The sequence below is a fragment of the Oncorhynchus clarkii genome, chromosome 23 (genome assembly GCF_045791955.1).
Source record: "Oncorhynchus clarkii lewisi isolate Uvic-CL-2024 chromosome 23, UVic_Ocla_1.0, whole genome shotgun sequence".
Taxonomy (NCBI): Eukaryota; Metazoa; Chordata; class Actinopteri; order Salmoniformes; family Salmonidae; genus Oncorhynchus; species Oncorhynchus clarkii.
The window spans coordinates 55,594,906-55,614,267 of record NC_092169.1 but is presented as its reverse complement, the minus strand read 5'-3'; the positions used below and the strand labels follow the sequence as shown (position 1 = coordinate 55,614,267).

At 43.5% G+C, this 19,362-nt stretch overlaps 2 protein-coding genes across 7 annotated transcripts; one reads left to right on the top strand and one right to left on the bottom strand.

Annotated features, from left to right (window-relative positions):
• The first annotated feature begins 1 nt into the window (after window position 1).
• Window positions 2-7,217, top strand: LOC139381319 (serine/threonine-protein phosphatase 2A 55 kDa regulatory subunit B delta isoform-like). The gene is made up of 3 exons (XM_071124770.1): window positions 2-28; window positions 1,479-1,570; window positions 5,919-7,217. Exons 1-3 carry the CDS (start codon window positions 2-4, stop codon window positions 6,196-6,198), a joined length of 399 nt encoding a protein of 132 aa, XP_070980871.1. The 3' UTR covers window positions 6,199-7,217.
• Window positions 7,218-9,682: 2,465 nt separating this feature from the next.
• Window positions 9,683-19,120, bottom strand: LOC139381098 (BCL2/adenovirus E1B 19 kDa protein-interacting protein 3-like). 6 transcript variants are annotated; one of them, XM_071124376.1, is made up of 9 exons: window positions 18,893-19,118; window positions 18,562-18,697; window positions 17,536-17,639; window positions 17,189-17,493; window positions 16,772-16,847; window positions 16,371-16,477; window positions 15,891-16,040; window positions 11,469-11,522; window positions 10,966-11,245 (listed from the first exon to the last, which is right to left on the bottom strand). In XM_071124376.1, the coding sequence occupies exons 1-9, from the start codon at window positions 18,902-18,904 to the stop codon at window positions 11,197-11,199; spliced, it is 993 nt and encodes a 330-aa protein (XP_070980477.1). In that variant the 5' UTR covers window positions 18,905-19,118; the 3' UTR covers window positions 10,966-11,196. The 6 variants fall into 6 exon arrangements, 4 of the variants coding, with proteins under 4 accessions (XP_070980478.1, XP_070980479.1, XP_070980477.1 ...); XM_071124375.1 differs by having other exon boundaries at window positions 17,189-17,639; window positions 18,893-19,120; XR_011628524.1 differs by lacking the exon at window positions 11,469-11,522 and adding an exon at window positions 15,597-15,691 and having other exon boundaries at window positions 11,016-11,245; window positions 17,189-17,639; window positions 18,893-19,119.
• Window positions 19,121-19,362: the final 242 nt, after the last annotated feature.

Sequence of the window (19,362 nt, the reverse complement as noted above, 5' to 3'; positions counted from 1 at the left end):
AATGACTTTACCTGTAGAGACCTACCAGGTACTGACTTGAACTTTACCTGTAGAGACCTACCAGGTACTGACTGGAACTTTACCTGTAGAGACCTACCAGGTACTGACTTTAACTTTACCTGTAGAGACCTACCAGGAACTGACTTTACCTGTAGAGACCTACCAGGTACTGACTGGAACTTTACCTGTAGAGACCTACCAGGTACTGACTGGAACTTTACCTGTAGAGACTTGCCAGGTACTGACTTTAACTTTACCTGTAGAGACCTACCAGGAACTGACTTTACCTGTAGAGACCTACCAGGTACTGACTGGAACTTTACCTGTAGAGACCTACCAGGTACTGACTGGAACTTTACCTGTAGAGACTTGCCAGGTACTGACTAGAACTTTACCTGTAGAGACTTACCAGGTACTGACTTGAACTTTACCTGTAGAGACCTACCTGTCGAGACCTGCCAGGTACTGACTTTAACTTTACCTACATTCCTCTGGCTATAGAGCACTGTGTTGTGTAGTAGTATGTTTTTATCACATTTTGAATGAATTGCAGTGGTATGAAAACAGACAGAAACAATATGTATAGTGAACAAAGATATAAACCCAACATGCAACGATTTCAACACTTTTACAGTTCATTTAAGGAAATCAGTCAATTGAAATAAATCCAATGGGCTCTGATCTATAGATTTCACATGACTAGGCAGGGGCGCAGCCATGGATGGGCCTGGGAGGGCATAGGCCCACCCACTAGGGAGCCAGGTCCAGCTAGTCAGAATGACTTTTTTCCTCACAAGGGCTTTATTACAGACATAAATACTCCTCAGTTTCATCAGCTGTCTGGGTAGCTGGTCTCAGACGATCCCGCAGGTAAAGAAGCCGGATGTTGAGATCCTGGGTTGGCGTGGTTACGTGTGGCCTGCTGTTGTGAGGCCGGTTGGACGTACTGCCAAATTCTCTAAACCGATGTTGGAACATTCGATTCTCTGACAACAGCTCTAGTGTACATACCTGCAGTCAGCATGCCAATTGCACGCTCCCTCAAAACTTGAGATATCTGTGGCATTGTGTTGGATGACAAAACTGCACATTTTAGTGGCCTTTTATTGTCACCAGCACAAGGTTCACCTGTGTTAATGATCCTGTTTAATCAACATCTTCCTATATACCACACCTGTCAGGTGGATAGATTATCTTGACAAAGGACAAACGCTCACTAACGGGGATGTTAGTGCAACAACATTTGAGAAAAATAAGCTTTTATGGAATATGGAACATTTCTAGGATATTTTATTTCAGTTCGTGAAACATGGGACCAACACTTTACATGTTGCATTTTATATTTTTGTTCAGTGTATATATGTTATTTAGTTAAATCTTTAAAATTCTTGTCTCAAGAAGGAAAGACAAATTCTTCCTAAAGGCCAAATAAATGAACTGATCCGAACTGTTTTAAATGTGTTTTATATTTTGTATAGGTGCACGAGTACCTCCGTAGCAAGCTCTGCTCGCTGTATGAAAACGACTGCATCTTCGACAAGTTCGAGTGCTGCTGGAACGGTGCTGACAGGTACCGCAAACCAACCGACACGGAGCTTTAGAATCGGTTTGAAAGTTATGTTCGGTCTCATAAATGGACCCGCAACACGCAAATAACAAACACCTGCATTACAATCAACGGCTGTATGTACGCAAAGCCCAGGATCACCTGACACCATTCATTCCTATGTGAAGACTCAACGGCACATTGAAGATAAAATTGTCGGTTAAGATGGCGTCTCATGGAGACGTGACATTGCGCCGTTTGGGCCACTCCAGGAAGTGATATTGCAGGCTAGCTCAGTGTTGCCTCCTCATTGAGTAACTCTAGTTTAAGGCTGACCAGGGTACTGCAGGCTGCCATTAGGAACTAAAATATCCTTCACTTCTGTGTGTGATTTTTAAATAATCGGTTCAAGGACATACATCTGTTGTGTTAGAAGCGATTATTAATATCATGATTGTCATCTAAACATTTTATTTACACTAATATTGACCACAAAGATTGACGTTTTTCCATTGATTATAATGTGTTCTGTTTTCTGAGAACAATGCCTGCAGTACCGCAGTCGGCTTTGTATTTCCGTGGTTTCAATGAGAAGGGGCAGTCGTCCTCCCCTGATTACAATTCAGACCTGCAATTGACTTCCAAGCAAAGACGACGCTACAACATTACTCTTCTAGAACCACAATGACGCTACAACATTACTCTTCTAGAACCACAATGACGCTACAACATTACTCTTCTAGAACCATGACGATGTTACAACATTACTCTTCTAGAACCATGACGACGCTACAACATTACTCTTCTAGAACCATGCCGACGTTACAACATTACTCTTCTAGAACCATGACGACGTTACAACATTACTCTTCTAGAACCACGATGACTCTACAACATTACTCTTCTAGAACCATGCCGACGTTACAACATTACTCTTCTAGAACCATGACGACGTTACAACATTACTCTTCTAGAACCATGACGACGTTACAACATTACTCTTCTAGAACCACAATGACGCTACAACATTACTCTTCTAGAACCACAATGACGCTACAACATTACTCTTCTAGAACCACAATGACGTTACAACATTACTCTTCTAGAACCACAATGACGCTACAACATTACTCTTCTAGAACCATGACGATGTTACAACATTACCCTTCTAGAACCACGATGACGCTGCAACATTACTCTTCTAGAACCACGATGACTCTACAACATTACCCTTCTAGAACCATGACGATGTTACAATATTACTCTTCTAGAACTACGATGACATTACAACATTACTCTTCTAGAACCACGATGACGCTACAACATTACCCTTCTAGAACCATGACGACGTTACAACATTACTCTTCTAGAACCACGATGACGCTACAACATTACTCTTCTAGAACCACAATGACGCTACAACATTACTCTTCTAGAACCATGACGATGTTACAACATTACCCTTCTAGAACCATGACGACGTTACAACATTACTCTTCTAGAACCATGACGATGTTACAACATTACCCTTCTAGAACCACGATGACGCTACAACATTACTCTTCTAGAACCATGATGACATTACAACATTACTCTTCTAGAACCACGATGACGCTACAACATTACTCTTCTAGAACCACGATGACGCTACAACATTACTCTTCTAGAACCATGACGATGTTACATTACCCTTCTAGAACCATGATGACGCTACAACATTACCCTTCTAGAACCATGACGCTGTTACAACATTACTCTTCTAGAACCATGACGATGTTACAACATTACCCTTCTAGAACCATGATGACATTACAACATTACTCTTCTAGAACCATGACGATGTTACAACATTACTCTTCTAGAACCACAATGACGCTACAATATTACTCTTCTAGAACCATGATGACATTACAACATTACTCTTCTAGAACCATGACGATGTTACAACATTACCCTTCTAGAACCATGCCGACGTTACAACATTACTCTTCTAGAACCACGATGACGCTACAACATTACTCTTCTAGAACCATGACGACGTTACAACATTACTCTTCTAGAACCACAATGACGCTACAACATTACTCTTCTAGAACCACAATGACGTTACAACATTACTCTTCTAGAACCACAATGACGTTACAACATTACTCTTCTAGAACCACAATGACGCTACAACATTACTCTTCTAGAACCATGACGATGTTACAACATTACCCTTCTAGAACCATGACGATGTTACAACATTACTCTTCTAGAACCACAATGACGCTACAACATTACTCTTCTAGAACCATGACGATGTTACACCATTACCCTTCTAGAACCATGACGACGTTACAACATTACTCTTCTAGAACCACGATGACGCTGCAACATTACTCTTCTAGAACCACGATGACTCTACAACATTACCCTTCTAGAACCATGACGATGTTACAATATTACTCTTCTAGAACTACGATGACATTACAACATTACTCTTCTAGAACCACGATGACGCTACAACATTACTCTTCTAGAACCATGATGACATTACAACATTACTCTTCTAGAACCATGACGATGTTACATTACCCTTCTAGAACCATGATGACGCTACAACATTACCCTTCTAGAACCATGACGCTGTTACAACATTACTCTTCTAGAACCATGACGCTGTTACAACATTACTCTTCTAGAACCATGACGACGTTACAACATTACCCTTCTAGAACCATGATGACATTACAACATTACTCTTCTAGAACCATGACGATGTTACAACATTACTCTTCTAGAACCACAATGACGCTACAATATTACTCTTCTAGAACCATGGCGATGTTACAACATTACTCTTCTAGAACCATGATGACATTACAACATTACTCTTCTAGAACCATGACGATGTTACAACATTACCCTTCTAGAACCATGATGACATTACAACATTACTCTTCTAGAACCATGGCGATGTTACAACATTACTCTTCTAGAACCATGATGACATTACAACATTACTCTTCTAGAACCATGACGATGTTACAACATTACTCTTCTAGAACCATGACGATGTTACATTACCCTTCTAGAAGCACAATGACGCTACAACATTACCCTTCTAGAACCATGACTCTACAACATTACTCTTCTAGAACCATGACTCTACAACATTACTCTTCTAGAACTATGATGGCATTACAGCATTGCTCTTCTAGAACCATGACGTCGTTACAACATTACCCTTCTAGAACCATGATGACATTACAACATTACTCTTCTAGAACCACAATAACCCTACATCATTACTTTTCTAAAACTACGATGACGCTACAACATTACCCTTCTAGAACCATGATGACATTACAACATTACTCTTCTAGAACCATGACGACGTTACAACATTACCCTTCTAGAACCATGATGACGCTACAACATTACCCTTCTAGAACCATGATGACGTTACAACATTACTCTTCTAGAACCACGATGACGCTACAACATTACTCTTCTAGAACCACAATGCTGTTACAACATTACTCATCTAGAACCATGGCGACGTTACAACGTTACCCTTGTAGAACCATGATGACGCAACAACGTTACTCTTCTAGAACCATGATGACGCTACAACATTACTCCTCTAGAACCATGATGACATAACATTACCCTTCTAGAACCATGATGACATTATAACAATACTCCTCTAGAACCATGACAACGTTACAACATTACTCTTCTAGAACCACGTTGACGTTACAACATTACTCTTCTAGAACCACAGTGACGTTACAACATTACTCTTCTAGAACCACAGTGACGTTACAACATTACTCTTCTAGATCCACGATGACGCTACAACATTACCCTTCTAGAACAATGATGGTGTTACAACATTACCCTTCTAGAACCATGGCGATGTTACATTACCCGTCTAGAACCATGATGCCGTTTCAACATTACCCTTCTAGAACCATGCCAACGTTACATTACCCTTCTAGAACAACGATGGCGTTACAACATTACACTTCTAGAACCATGACGATGTTATAACATTACCCTTCTAGAACCATGATGACGCCACAACATTACCCTTCTAGAACCATGATGACGCCACAACATTACCCTTCTAGAACCATGACGACGTTACAACATTACTCTTACCCCTTTGGATGGGTTGCTTGCTTTACACTAGATAAATAAATGCAAATGTAAATTCTTTATCTAGTATTTTTGTCCAGCAGCGAATTTCTATTTAATAATAGGTCTTATAATAAATAGTACATGGTATTTATATTGCGCTTTTCAAGGACCCAAAATCATTTTGCAATTGTAGACATTTTTGGGATGTGCAAATTCACCTTGTTTTGCTGTTCCTCCTCCCCAGTGCCATCATGACGGGCTCGTACAACAACTTCTTCCGGATGTTTGACCGGAACACGCGGAGGGACGTCACGCTGGAGGCCTCTAGAGAGAACAGTAAACCTCGGGCCATCCTGAAGGCTCGCAAGGTGTCCACCGGGGGGAAGAGGAAGAAGGACGAGATCAGCGTAGACAGTCTGGACTTCAACAAGAAGATCCTGCACACCGCGTGGCACCCAAAGGAGAACGTCATCGCTGTCGCCGCCACCAACAACCTCTACATATTCCAGGACAAGATCAACTAAACTTAACAACCCCCCCCCCCCCCCCCCCCCCCCCCCGAAACTGTTCCGACCCTCCCCGAACCCAGCCATCATACCTACCTACCGCGAATGGACAGAAATCTTGTACGTTGCATAGTTAAAGAATAGTTGTTACATCTGTTTAAAGAAACAACAACAGCCTTGTCTGTCCTCCTAATGAAGAAGAAATGTGATGCGCTTGTTTCGTTGTGTAGCCAGCCAGCCGGACGCCTGGTCACCTGCTGGAGTCAGACGGCCTGTTTCTTTAAGAGTCTGAGGTGTTGGTTGGTTGGTTTGCGTCCTGTCTCGTTGTGAGGGCAGACAGAGGCAGGCAGGAGCCCCAGGTCTGACTCTGGACAGACTAGCCCGGGCCTGACTGCAGCAGAAGCATCGATGGACAGCGGCTCGACAAAGAGGCCCCAAAAAAATGTCAGTTTAAAGTTTAGTGTATTTATTTAAAAGTCTGAGCCTTGTTTTACTTCCTATGATTCGACGACACATTATGGAATAAGGAGGAAAGATGTGTTGGAAGTCAGAATGAGATATTAGTCTCTTAACTGTATATCTGGGCCTTGGAAGAAACTGAAATGAAATTAGCTTAAATAAAGTAAGGTTGCAAATTCCCAGGTAACTTTCCGAAAAATCCCAAGGTTTTCCAGAAATCCCATTTGGAAGATTCCCAGAATCGGAAAAGGAATGAGCAGGAAATGATCGGGGAATCCTGCCAACTAGGATGCTGGGAAAGTTAGGGAAAATGTTGCAGCCTTACTGATAACATTCCTCCTCCCTGGCCGACTCTCTCAGGCCTCCGTGTTGGACCTTGTTAAGCTCTTCAACACAGGTCTCCATGTTTGGTCAGTGGACAATTGTTTTTGGTTATTTTTTTTTAAGTTTTTGGTTATTATTATTTTTTTAGTTTTTATCCTTCTTTTTTTTTCTTCTCATGTATAATAACATTTTACTCATTGACTGTATCTATATAACCACACCGTCTGGTGTCAACCACTTAATAAAAGTAACAAAAACCACAACGACGCGTTTTTCACATTCTGAAATGAATCTGGGTTTATTCTGTTCTACTTTGCGTGTCATTTGGTAGATGTGGACAGTCAACCTACTGGCCACAAAATGCCTTTTCTAAGGCACCTGATTCTCTGTTATTAGGCAGCTCACTACTGGAATTTGTGAGAATCCTGTTATTGGCTTTGTCAGTATTTTTTATTTAACTAGGCAAGTCAGTTAAGAACAAATTCTTATTAACAATAACGTCCTAGGAACAACTGCCTGGTTCAGGGGCAGAACAGATTTTTACCTTTCGGTTACTGGCCCAATGCTCTAACCACTAGACTACCTGCTCTAACCACTAGGCTACCTGGTGCTAACCACTAGGCTACCTGGTATAACCACTAGGCTACCTGGCTCAAACCACTAGGCTACCTGGTTCTAACCACTAGGCTACCTGGTTCTAATCACTAGGCTACCTGGCTCTAATCACTAGGTTACCTGGCTCTAATCACTAGGCTACCTGGCTCTAACCACTAGGCTACCTGGTTCTAACCACTAGGCTACCTGGTTCTAACCACTAGGCTACCTGGTTCTAACCACTAGGCTACCTGGTTCTAATCACTAGGTTACCTGGCTCTAATCACTAGGTTACCTGGCTCTAACCACTAGGCTACCTGGTTCTAACCACTAGGCTACCTGGTTCTAACCACTAGGCTACCTGGTTCTAACCACTAGGCTACCTGGTTCTAACCACTAGGCTACCTGGTTCTAACCACTAGGCTACCTGGCTCTAACCACTAGGCTACCTGGTTCTAACCACTAGGCTACCTGGCTCTAACCAGTTCTAATCACTAGGCTACCTAGGCTACCTGCTCTAACCACTAGGCTGCCTGCTCTAACCACTAGGCTACCTGCTCTAACCACTAGGCTACCTGGCTCTAACCACTAGGCTACCTGGCTCTAACCACAAGGCTACCTGGCTCTAACCACTAGGCTACCTGGCTCTAACCACTAGGCTACCTGGCTCTAACCACTAGGCTACCTGGCTCTAACCACTAGGCTACCTGCTCTAACCACTAGGCTGCCTGCTCTAACTACTAGGCTACCTGCTCTAACCACTAGGCTACCTGGCTCTAACCACTAGGCTACCTGGCTCTAACCACTAGGCTACCTGTTCTAACCACTAGGCTACCTGCCGTATTGTCGTCTTAGATCCTGATACTCTACATTGTAGTCCAGTAAGACAGAATGGCTTTAAGAAGGTTTCTACATCCTGAATCTCTGGAGGAGGAAACCCCCGATGATGCCCGCTGCACGTTTCGACTGTACCAACCAGGTTTTAAGTTGTGTAATCCGGTATGTTCTACAGAAGACTACTGTCCTTTTTTTATATGTTTTTGCTTGAATAGGTTTGTTGTCCTGTCTGAACTCTGGTACAGTCAGGATCCTGTCTGAACTCTGGTACAGTCAGGATCCTGTCTGAACTCTGGTACAGTCAGGATCCTGTCTGAACTCTGGTACAGTCAGGATCCTGTCTGAACTCTGGTACAGTCAGGATCCTGTCTGAACTCTGGTACAGTCAGGATCCTGCGGTGTAGGAGAGATGTTTTACTGTCGTGTCTCTACTATCCAGACATCATCCTCTCCTTCAGCTGTACTGATCTGTAACAACTGACCAGATGAAAGCCAGCTTCGTGGTGAGACCTGTCTCGTCTTTTCCAATCAGTGTAGATGAGAGGAGACTAGGAGAGGACCGATTTTTAAGACGATTGGGAGAGCCATAGATCGTTCCTCTCCAACTGGATGTGCAGGCGTGGCGTTTCATCAACCAATGGTTGCTTGCCACGTCATCGACTGTGCAGTAGGGCAACAAATTGCTATATATGATGTGGTTAGCCGATATGTTAAATACCTATCCAGGCGTTGTAAAAAATCTGGCATGTGTCTGCAATGTTGTCGGGCAGGAACTCGACCAGAGAGTCCCAATGCTGAGTGCCCTGCCTTCCTCCAGACTTAAGCTGGCCAGCAGTCGTTCAGTCATCTCCGGAGGAACCGGGACCTTCATATTGTACACCCAGTATACAATATCCCCCAGCAATATACAATGGTCTGAAATCACTGAAAGAATATTCTAAGGTTTAAAAGTACAACATGGTATCGTTGCGATGCTCTTTAAATCAGGAACTAGTCGGGGTGAATTACAGTCTTCTGTTGAATGATCATGGTTCCTTGTGTTATAATGCTAACATTGTGGAAATGTATTCATCTGTTTGGTTATTTGTGATGGGAGTTAGAGTTTACTTGTTGGCATGTTGGGGTATACGTTTGAAATATTTGGTATGAATGACCCATTGTTGTACAAATCGTTGGTGAGAATACACTGTTGGGGAAAAAGGCAATTTTAGGAAAATGTATTGACTGACATTTTGGATAATCACGTTTTCGTTGTACGGTTTTCCAGAAACGAGCACAGAGGTGGATATTTTTATGATTCAACCATTTTATTTTTCAGATACAATTCCAACTGTTCTTACAAAACAGTTTTACAACTTCACATAGACACTTGACATGTTGACCAGCTCTACAAGACATGCAGAAACAGATTGGTAAATGCCTTTTCAAGGCATAACTCTGAAAGCCTCTGTTGCTCTCTTCATTCTTAGAACAAAAAAATACTGAAGCATTCTGGATACTGAGATTTCGTATTTAATTAGGAGTGAAGTATAAGTAAGGCAAAAATAAAATATTTCTAAATTCCCTCATGATTACAAGTGTGAAAGTCTATATTTTCCCCTAAAATATTTGATATGGGGATGTGTGGTCTTATGCAGTAGTGGTAGAAAATCTGTTTTAGTGTATTTCAAATGGTCACGTAGACCATTAACATGCCACCGACCATTAAAACACTTCCGGTTTACATAGTGCCACATCTAATGTACAATTCTACCCATACACATGCATATTCAGTGAACGGGACACCTTGTTGTCACAGAAAACAACCCTGAGTGAAAAATAACACCAATAAACTGAAAGGTGCCGACAGAACCAAAACCCCGACGCTCCTGTTCGACCTAATCTGGGATCTAATGGAAGATGCTCCGTACATTCATTCTCCTTCTACTTCCTCAAACACCATCAGGGTTGATCTATTTCAAACCTTTTTAATTTATCCTGAAACCTTGTTTTATTATTAAAGCCCTTCATGATCCATGAGAAGGATCCGGGTCAGAAATAACATTTCGGTTGAATGTCTTGATCCCTTTTTCCCCAAACCAAGGACATTCTGATAAAACAAGCAACAGCTCCCTAAAATACAACGTCCAGCTTTCTTGTCTGACCCACTCCCTTTTCTTCTCCGTACATATCTCAACGCTGAGAAATTCACAATGCTTTTCTGTATAATCACCTTCTTACTGTAATGTCATTACCTCAAAAGTCTTCTACTACAAAAAATGTCTCAACTCGGAGCAAGATAAAATGGCTTGAAAATGACTGACAGTGAACGCTAGCTAGCCGTTGACAACGATGGCTCTTAAAAGGTTGATTATAAGATGGCCCCCCTACCCAGAGATCGTCCAGTGAGATGGAGGAGGAACACCGGGTTCTACTTTCCAGTGGAGCAGGGTTATTTAAAAAGCAGCTCTGGGAACTAAAGGAAAAGCCAACAGTATTCACAGGGGTACAATACAGATATAGGCAGGGTGGACTGCTCACCGCCAGGGGAAAACCAAAAGGAAGTGTGTCCCAAAATGGCAGCCTATTCCCTATGTAGTGCACTACTTTTAACCAGAGCCATTAGAGATCTGGTCAAAAGTAGTGCACTATGTAGGGAATAGGGTGCCATTTTGAGCCATGTATTTGAGTGGAGTTGGGGGACACATGACAGATGTTGCCTATCTGTATCTAATAAGCGAACCACTTCAAAGCTAGCAGCAGTGGAAGGTAACGGTGTTGGTGCCTAAAAACCATGTTGTTCCAGTCCAGCGGAGTGTCCCTTTAGAAGGTACTGGGTACTGAGGTAGTTAGACGTCTCCCAATGTACACCCTGAGGACAGAGGGGAAAGAACATCAACATACTAGTATAGTTTTGTACATATGTTGTCAGTTTTATTTTGTGCAACTTGGTAAACATGCTAAGTTTCTCCCCCCCCCCCCCCCCACACACTTATTTTTGTCATTTAGAGTTTCTTGAAAATCAGCAAGGCATTCTTCAGATGTTTCACTCTACAGTCCCCAGTGTATTTTATTATTTTATTTACTAGGATCACCCAATGGGCTGCTGCTGAGGCAGGGTCTGCTCTTCCTGGGGTCCAAACAGGAAACTACACATAAAACACACAGTGTAGTCATTTAGCAGACGTTCCCATCCAGAGAGACCCACAGCGCTACATTACAGTGTAGTCATTTAGCAGACGTTCCCATCCAGAGAGACCCACAGCACTACATTACAGTGTAGTCATTTAGCAGACGTTCCCATCCAGAGAGACACACAGCACTACATTACAGTGTAGTCATTTAGCAGACGTTCCCATCCAGAGAGACCCACAGCACTACATTACAGTGTAGTCATTTAGCAGACGTTCCCATCCAGAGAGACCCACAGCACTACATTACAGTGTAGTCATTTAGCAGACGTTCCCATCCAGAGAGACCCACAGCACTACATTACAGTGTAGTCATTTAGCAGACGTTCCCATCCAGAGAGACCCACAGCACTACATTACAGTGTAGTCATTTAGCAGACGTTCCCATCCAGAGAGACCCACAGCACTACATTACAGTGTAGTCATTTAGCAGACGTTCCCATCCAGAGAGACCCACAGCACTACATTACAGTGTAGTCATTTAGCAGACGTTCCCATCCAGAGACCCACAGTGAGTGCATTCATCTCAAGATAGCCAGGAGACACAACCAGGCATCACAGTCGTATCACCAACCATGTATCACAGTCATATCCCAACCACATACAGTTGAAGTCGGAAGTTTACATACACCTTAGCCAAATACATTTAAACTCTGCTTTTCTCAATTCCTGACATTTAATCCTAGTAAATTACCTGTCTTAGGTCAGTTAGAATGTAAAATGTCAGAATAATAGTAGGCAGAATTATTTATTTCAGCTTTTATTTCTTTCATCACATTCCCAGTAGGTCAGAAGTTTACATACACTCAATTAGTATTTGGTAGCATTGCCTTTACATTGTTTTTAACTTGGGTCAAACGTTTCGTGTAGCCTTCCACAAGCTTCCAACAATAAGTTGGGTGAATTTTGGCCCATTCCTCCTAACAGAGCTGGTGTAACTGAGTCAGGTTTGTAGGCCTCCTTTCTTGCACACGCTTTTTCAGTTCTGCCCACAAATGTTCTATAGGATTGAGGTCAGGGCTTTGTGATGGCCACTCCAATGACTTGACTTTGTTGTCCTTAAGCCATTTTGCCACAACCTTATGCTTGGGGTCATTGTCCATTTGGAGGACCCATTTGAAACCAAGCTTTAACTTCCTGACTGACGTCTGGAGATGTTGCTTCAATATATCCACATAATTTCCCTCCCTCATGTAGCAGTCTATTTTGTGAAGTGCACCAGTCCCTCCTGCAGCAAAGCACCCCCACAACATGATGCTGCCACCCCCATGCTTCAGGGTTGGGATGGTGTTCTTCAGCTTGCAAGCCTCCCTCTTTTTCCTCCATACATAACATAACGATGGTCATTATGGCCAAACAGTTCTATTTTTGTTTCATCAGACCAGAGGACATTTCTCCAAAAAGTACGATCTTTGTCCCCATGTGCAGTTGCAAACCGTAGTCTGGCTTTTTTATGGCAGTTTTGGAGCAGTGGCTTCTTCCTTGCTGAGCAGCCTTTCAGGTTATGTCAATATAGGACTCGTTTTACTGTGGATATAGATACTTTTGTACCTGTTTCCTCCAGCATCTTCACAAGGTCCTTTGCTGTTGTTCTGGTATTGATTTACACTTTTCGCACCAAAGTACATTCATCTCTAGGGGATAGAACGAGTCTCCTTCCTCAGCAGTACGACGGCTGCGTGGACCCATGGTGTTTATACTTGCGTACTATTGTTTGTTCAGATGAACGTGGTACCTTCAAGCGTTTGAAAATTGCTCCCAAGGATGAACCAGACTGGTGGAGGTCTCCAAATTGTTTTCTGAGGTATTGGCTGATTTCTTTTGATTGTCCCATGATGTCAAGCAAAGAGGCACTGAGTTTGAAGGTAGGCCTTGAAATACATCAACAGGTACACCTCCAATTGACCCAAATTATGTCAATTAGCCTATCAGAAGCTTCTAAAGCCATGACATTTTCTGGAATTTTTTTAATCATCTGTTTGTAAACAATTGTTGGAAAAATGACTTGTCATGCACAAGGTATATGTTCTAACCGACCTGCCAAAACTATAGTTTGTTAACACGAAGTGTGTGAAGTGGTTGAAAAACAAGTTTTAATGACTCCAACCTAAGTGTATGTAAACCTCCGACTTCAACTGTATCACAGTATCCCCAACCACGTATCACATACATAAAACAATGCAAAATGCATTAAAATGCCTGTCTCGGGCATCCCGGGTGGCGCAGTGGTTAAGGGCTGTGCCACCAGAGAATCTGGGTTCACGCTCAGGCTCTGTCGCAACCGGCTGCGACCGGGAGGTCCGTGGGGCGACGCACAATTGGCCTAGCGTCGTCCGGGTTAGGGAGGGTTTGGCCGGTAGGGAAAATCCTTGTCTCATCGCGCACCAGTGACCCCTGTGGCGGGCCGGGCGCAGTGCGCGCTAACCAAGGTTGCCAGGTGCACAGTGTTTCCTCCGACACATTGGTTCGGCTGGCTTCCGGGTTGGATGCGCACTGTGTTAAGAAGCAGTGCAGCTTGGTTGTGTATCGGAGGACGCATGACTTTCAACCGTCGTCTCTCCCGAGCCCATACGGGAGTTGTAGCGATGAGACAAGATAGTAGCTACTAAACAATTGGATACCACGAAATTGGGGAAAAAGGGGTAAAATTCAACAACAAAAAAACTTATAATAATAAAAAATAAATAAATGCCTGTCTCTTCACAGCAAGGTGTTATTTCATCTGGTTTATGAACCTGGTTTTATTGCCAGTTTGAGTTACCTGCAGCAGGTAGCCTAGCAGGTAGCCTAGTTAGAGCAGGTAGCCTAGTGGTTAGAGCAGGTAGCCTAGTGGTTAGAGCAGGTAGCCTAGTGGTTAGAGCAGGTAGCCTAGTGGTTAGAGCAGGTAGCCTAGTGGTTAGAGCAGGTAGCCTAGTGGTTAGAGAAGGTAGCCTAGTGGTTAAGCGCATTGGGCCAGTAACCGAAAGGTTGCTAGATCGAATCTCTGAGCTGACAAGGTAAAAAATATATATATATTGGTCGTTCTGCCCCTAAACAAGGCAGTTAACCCACTGTTCCTAGGCCAGTTAACCCACTGTTCCTAGACCAGTTAACCCACTGTTCCTAGACCAGTTAACCCACTGTTCCTAGACCAGTTAACCCACTGTTCCTAGACCAGTTAACCCACTGTTCCTAGACCAGTTAACCCACTGTTCCTAGGCCATAATTGTAAATAAGAATTAGATCTTAACTGACTTAAATAAAGGTTAGATAAATATTGGGTGACAGACTTCCATGTAGTCATGTCTCTATTTAAAACTGTGTGTTTCCCAGCCTCTGTTCTGGACCTGGGGACTGTTGAAGAGATCTCTGGTTGCATGTCTTGTGTTGTACCGATGAGTGTCTGAACTGTGAAGAGATCTCTGGTTGCATGTCTTGTTTTGTACAGATGAGTGTCTGAACTGTGAAGAGATCTCTGGTTGCATGTCTTAAGTTGTACCGATGAGTGTCTGAACTGTGAAGAGATCTCTGGTTGCATGTCTTGTGTTGTACCGATGAGTGTCTGAACTGTGTTGCCAACTGCTTAAACAGACAGTTCTGTACCTTCAACACCTCGCACGAAGACCAATAGTGATGCAGTCAAACTCTCCTCAACTTTGAACCAGGAGAGATTGACATTCTCCCTCCGTATACACAGTGCCTTAAAGGCTCACAGCTCAAACTCTGGCGACTGAAGTGGATCAACTATTCCATTCTTCCCACAGTGAGGTGCGACCAGAAAACGTAAGGCATCTGATCTGGGGCCTTAGCAGCACAGCTAAAACACACATCTGCTAGAATGCAGCTCTAGTCAACTCTGTGTGTGTGTGTGTGTGTGTGTGTGTGTGTGTGTGTGTGTGTGTGTAGATATAGTTGATGATAAAAATACGGTTATATAAAAATACTGTAGTATAGCCTTCTAATTCTACTTAGATTAAGATCACATTATTGGTGAAGGGCGCAATGGCATCGAGGACCTGATACCAACACCCCCCCCACCGGTTGCCAGCTCACTTCCCAACAGATTCTTCCCATCAGACCCGGGATTCGAACTGGCCACCGGTTGCTGGCTCGCCTCTAACCACTAGGCTACCTGCTGCCCCTGGTATCTATGGTGGAGATGAGACAAAATAGTATACTGATCACCAAACTAGATTTGTGTTGCTATAATCTCTCTACAGAGTTCAGATTAAATCCCATACAAACACACAAGAGACCTATTTCACATTCTGCTCTTTTACCCTTACAAATAATACATTCTTCAGAATTAGCTTTTATTTTCTAAATGTTTTTAAAATCAGAACTCACCCCAGACCGATGGCCAGTACGTGGGATATGAGCAGAGAAGGAAGGAAAAGTTTGAGGAACTCTGCAGAGAAGATCCCTCCGTTCTTCATGACGCTGGTGTTTCTGATGCTGAGAGGGTTGATACGTTTGGGATGCTTCAGAACAAACTCCCTGCATCCAAAAGACAAGAGAGCACATTACAATGTCCCTGGAAATGGTTTAGAATGCTTCAGAACAAACCCCCTGCACCCAAAAGACAAGAGAGCACATTACAATGTCCCTGGAAGTGGTTTGGGTAGAAAGGAATATCAAGTTCTGTTCTATATCATTCTATAATAGCGTAGAATTGTATATAAGTTGTATTCAATTCAATGATATTCTATTGTTTTCTTTTACAAACTGGGCTGAGCAGAACTGAATTGAAAACACATATAATAGATATGACCCGTCTGTCTGGGATACTGAGGGGAATATATTGAGGGGGGGGGGGGGGGTACTAACTTGCGTTGAATGTTCTCAGGTCTACTGGACCAGTCCCAGATCCAGTCTGCGTTCTTCTTCATCAGGTTCTCCACTTCACGTCTCCGTTCTAGGTAGTCTTCTTCAGACTGGAACAGAATATATATATTTTTAAACGACTTTATTTGTTAATTTGTTACAACGGGGAAAAACTGCTCTTCTGCTCTGCTCTCAACCTCTGAGTGGAAAAACTAGGAATGTAAAAAACAATATATTGCAGAATTAGAAATATTAGGTTATAACTTTTTTTGTTTTTGTTTTCTAACCCTTGAAACCACCCTGCTGTGCCTCACCAACTACTTAGAGATTAGTGCCCCACACAGAGTTTAATAGAATGATATTATATTTCATCTCTATGGTGACCCTGGATAAGGGCTCCAAACCTGTGAGCTGTTCTTCTCTCCTGAGCTGTGCACTTCTGAGCCACGGCGGAGCAAAGGAGTCTGGGGTCTCGGAGGACTGAGTGGGGGGTCGGGGGGGGGGGACACACACAGCGGAAGAGAGAGACTACATAAGTATTGGGGAAGAGCCCTCTTGACAGATCTCTTGTGTTTCCATCATGACAAGCTTCATCTATTAAATCTGATCTAGAATGTACAGAGGCACTCATGCAGATGGTGGATAGGAGGTCAGAGGTCACTATAGTACCTACTGTGCTATAACTCTAGTGAATGACAGTGTCTCTTATCTCTTAGTCCTTTGTGTTCAGATAGCTAATCAGTATAAAACGAATCCAAAATGTTGTCCTGATCGGTCATGTGATGGTCTATATGGCATGTGATTGGTGAGTGGAGAGACACCTGTCACAGGGAACACTGCCCCTGGAGCTGCTTCTTCCTGACTCGTGCTGGGCGTCTAACAACATCTTCTCCAAGTCCACCCCTCCCTGGACTGAGCCAGACGCAGACCCTGACCCAGGAATCAGGTCACCTCCCTGGGTAGAGGCAGAGAGAGACCCAGGCAGGACCGACGCAGAGGTAGACCCAGCCATCAGGTCTCCACCATGGACTGAGGCAAAGGCACCTAACCCAGAGCCTGGTAGCTCCGTGGCAGAGCCTGGTAGCTCAGTGGCAGAGCCTGGTAGCTCAGTGGCAGAGCCTGGTAGCTCAGTGGCAGAGCCTGGTAGCTCAGTGGCAGAGCCTGGTACCTCAGTGGCAGAGCCTGGTACCTGCTCTTCCTCCACACCAGCAGCCCCATGTGCTGGTGAGCCACCACTGTTGCCATTGTTAAAGTGCAGCTCCACCCAGGAACCTTAAAGAAGAAAACATAAACATGACAAAATGGTGCAGAACATTGAGACGTAGTTGATAATAGGCCGGTCGTAAAGCGGGTATTAACAGGCTGCGTGTGCTGTGGGAGTGGTTGATAGCGTGGCACAGTCAGCCATCGCTAAATGTTTTGTTCTTTAAATAGCACCTGCTCAGTGCCCATGACAGTACGTGCCCCCCTTATTGCTCAATGGTCCCTGTCCTCTACCCACATTTTCCTTCCTGTGTGTATCCAATAGGAAAGCGAAGTGTTCAGCCCCCCCCCCCCCCCCCCCCCTTCCACTTTATAGGCTGGCTATCCAATAGGAAAGCGATGTGTTCAGCCCCTCCCCTTTATAGGCTGGCTATCCAATAGGAAAGCGACGTGTTCAGCCCCTCCCCTTTATTACATAACGGAGAAGCACACAACAGGTGGATGGGCAGAATCATCTGGTTTGTTGTGTTTCTTATCGTAGCTGCATTGAACAATGCCAAACATAGCATCATTACAGCATTGAGAATGCGTCATTCAGAACACTGCGCTAAAGTCAATATCGACTTTACATCAGCTAGCTGACAATGTTATTATAGGCCTGCCCTATAGCCCAACGTTACCTATCCTACTGTGTGATCTGTCTAATGTAGGACAGCCAGGCAACACGAGGAAGGTTTACATGGCCGCGGAATTACTACCACCTGCTGAAGAAACATTGTTGTGCTACAATGTAGCAAAAAAACTCATATCTGTGTCTCCTCGACGCAACACTGTTTCACCATAATAATATGATGTACAATGACGTAGCCTACATGTCTCAGGAAGACGATACAGCATGGCATCCTGAATATACTGCGATCATACGGTCCGTTGTTTTCACATTATGCAACATGCCATGCCATTATAGACTACGAGACAGCAATTAACTTACCCTGCAAATTGTCCTCGATGACACTTTGTTTGTCTTCCGTCATGTTGGTAAATAAGGGACGCAATGCGTATTTGATTGACTCCCCCTTTGCGTCGCGATCGTTCCGAGTCAAACGTCCTAAATATTTGGAAGAATCCTGTAATTACAAATCCGAATGTAGACAATATTATTCTGATGCCTCTGAATTGGGAGAAAGGTTTAGATCGAGTGCAGACCATTCAGGAAAGCACTAGGCTACCAGAACAATAACAACAAGCATGTGACTAAACTTGGCCAGCTGTGTGGCCTACACGGGTTTGCCCCATGAATATCAAATCTGGTCCCTTATCACTGGTGTATTCATTAGTCGAATTCCGTTGCGAAACGTTTTGTAAAGGAAACAGTTTCAAAGAAAACGAGAGTTTCTATTGGACAAATTCAGGTAGATCCTTCCCCGTTCGTTCCGTTTGCTCGGTGCATTTGCTTCCGTTTGGTTCCTAGAGTAAACGGTAAACGGTTTCTATTGCGAAAACGTTACCAGATGAAACGTTTTCCTGTGTGAAGCAACTCTCTGGGCTGTTGACCGAAATGAACGCTTCATGTGATTGGTCCAGAAAGTACTAGACGCGGTAGAGCTACATGTAAACAAACACGAGCGTGCGTATTTAGGCAAAAATAGCCTGATGTGATTGCTGTTATTGTATCATAATACCGGTATGCATGAGCTTTCTAGGAAACATGCTGACAACACTGGCAGGTGTTTCCTCCATCCATAAAGTTAGGCTGCAACACATGAAGAAACAGCCTTCACCTGTTGACCTT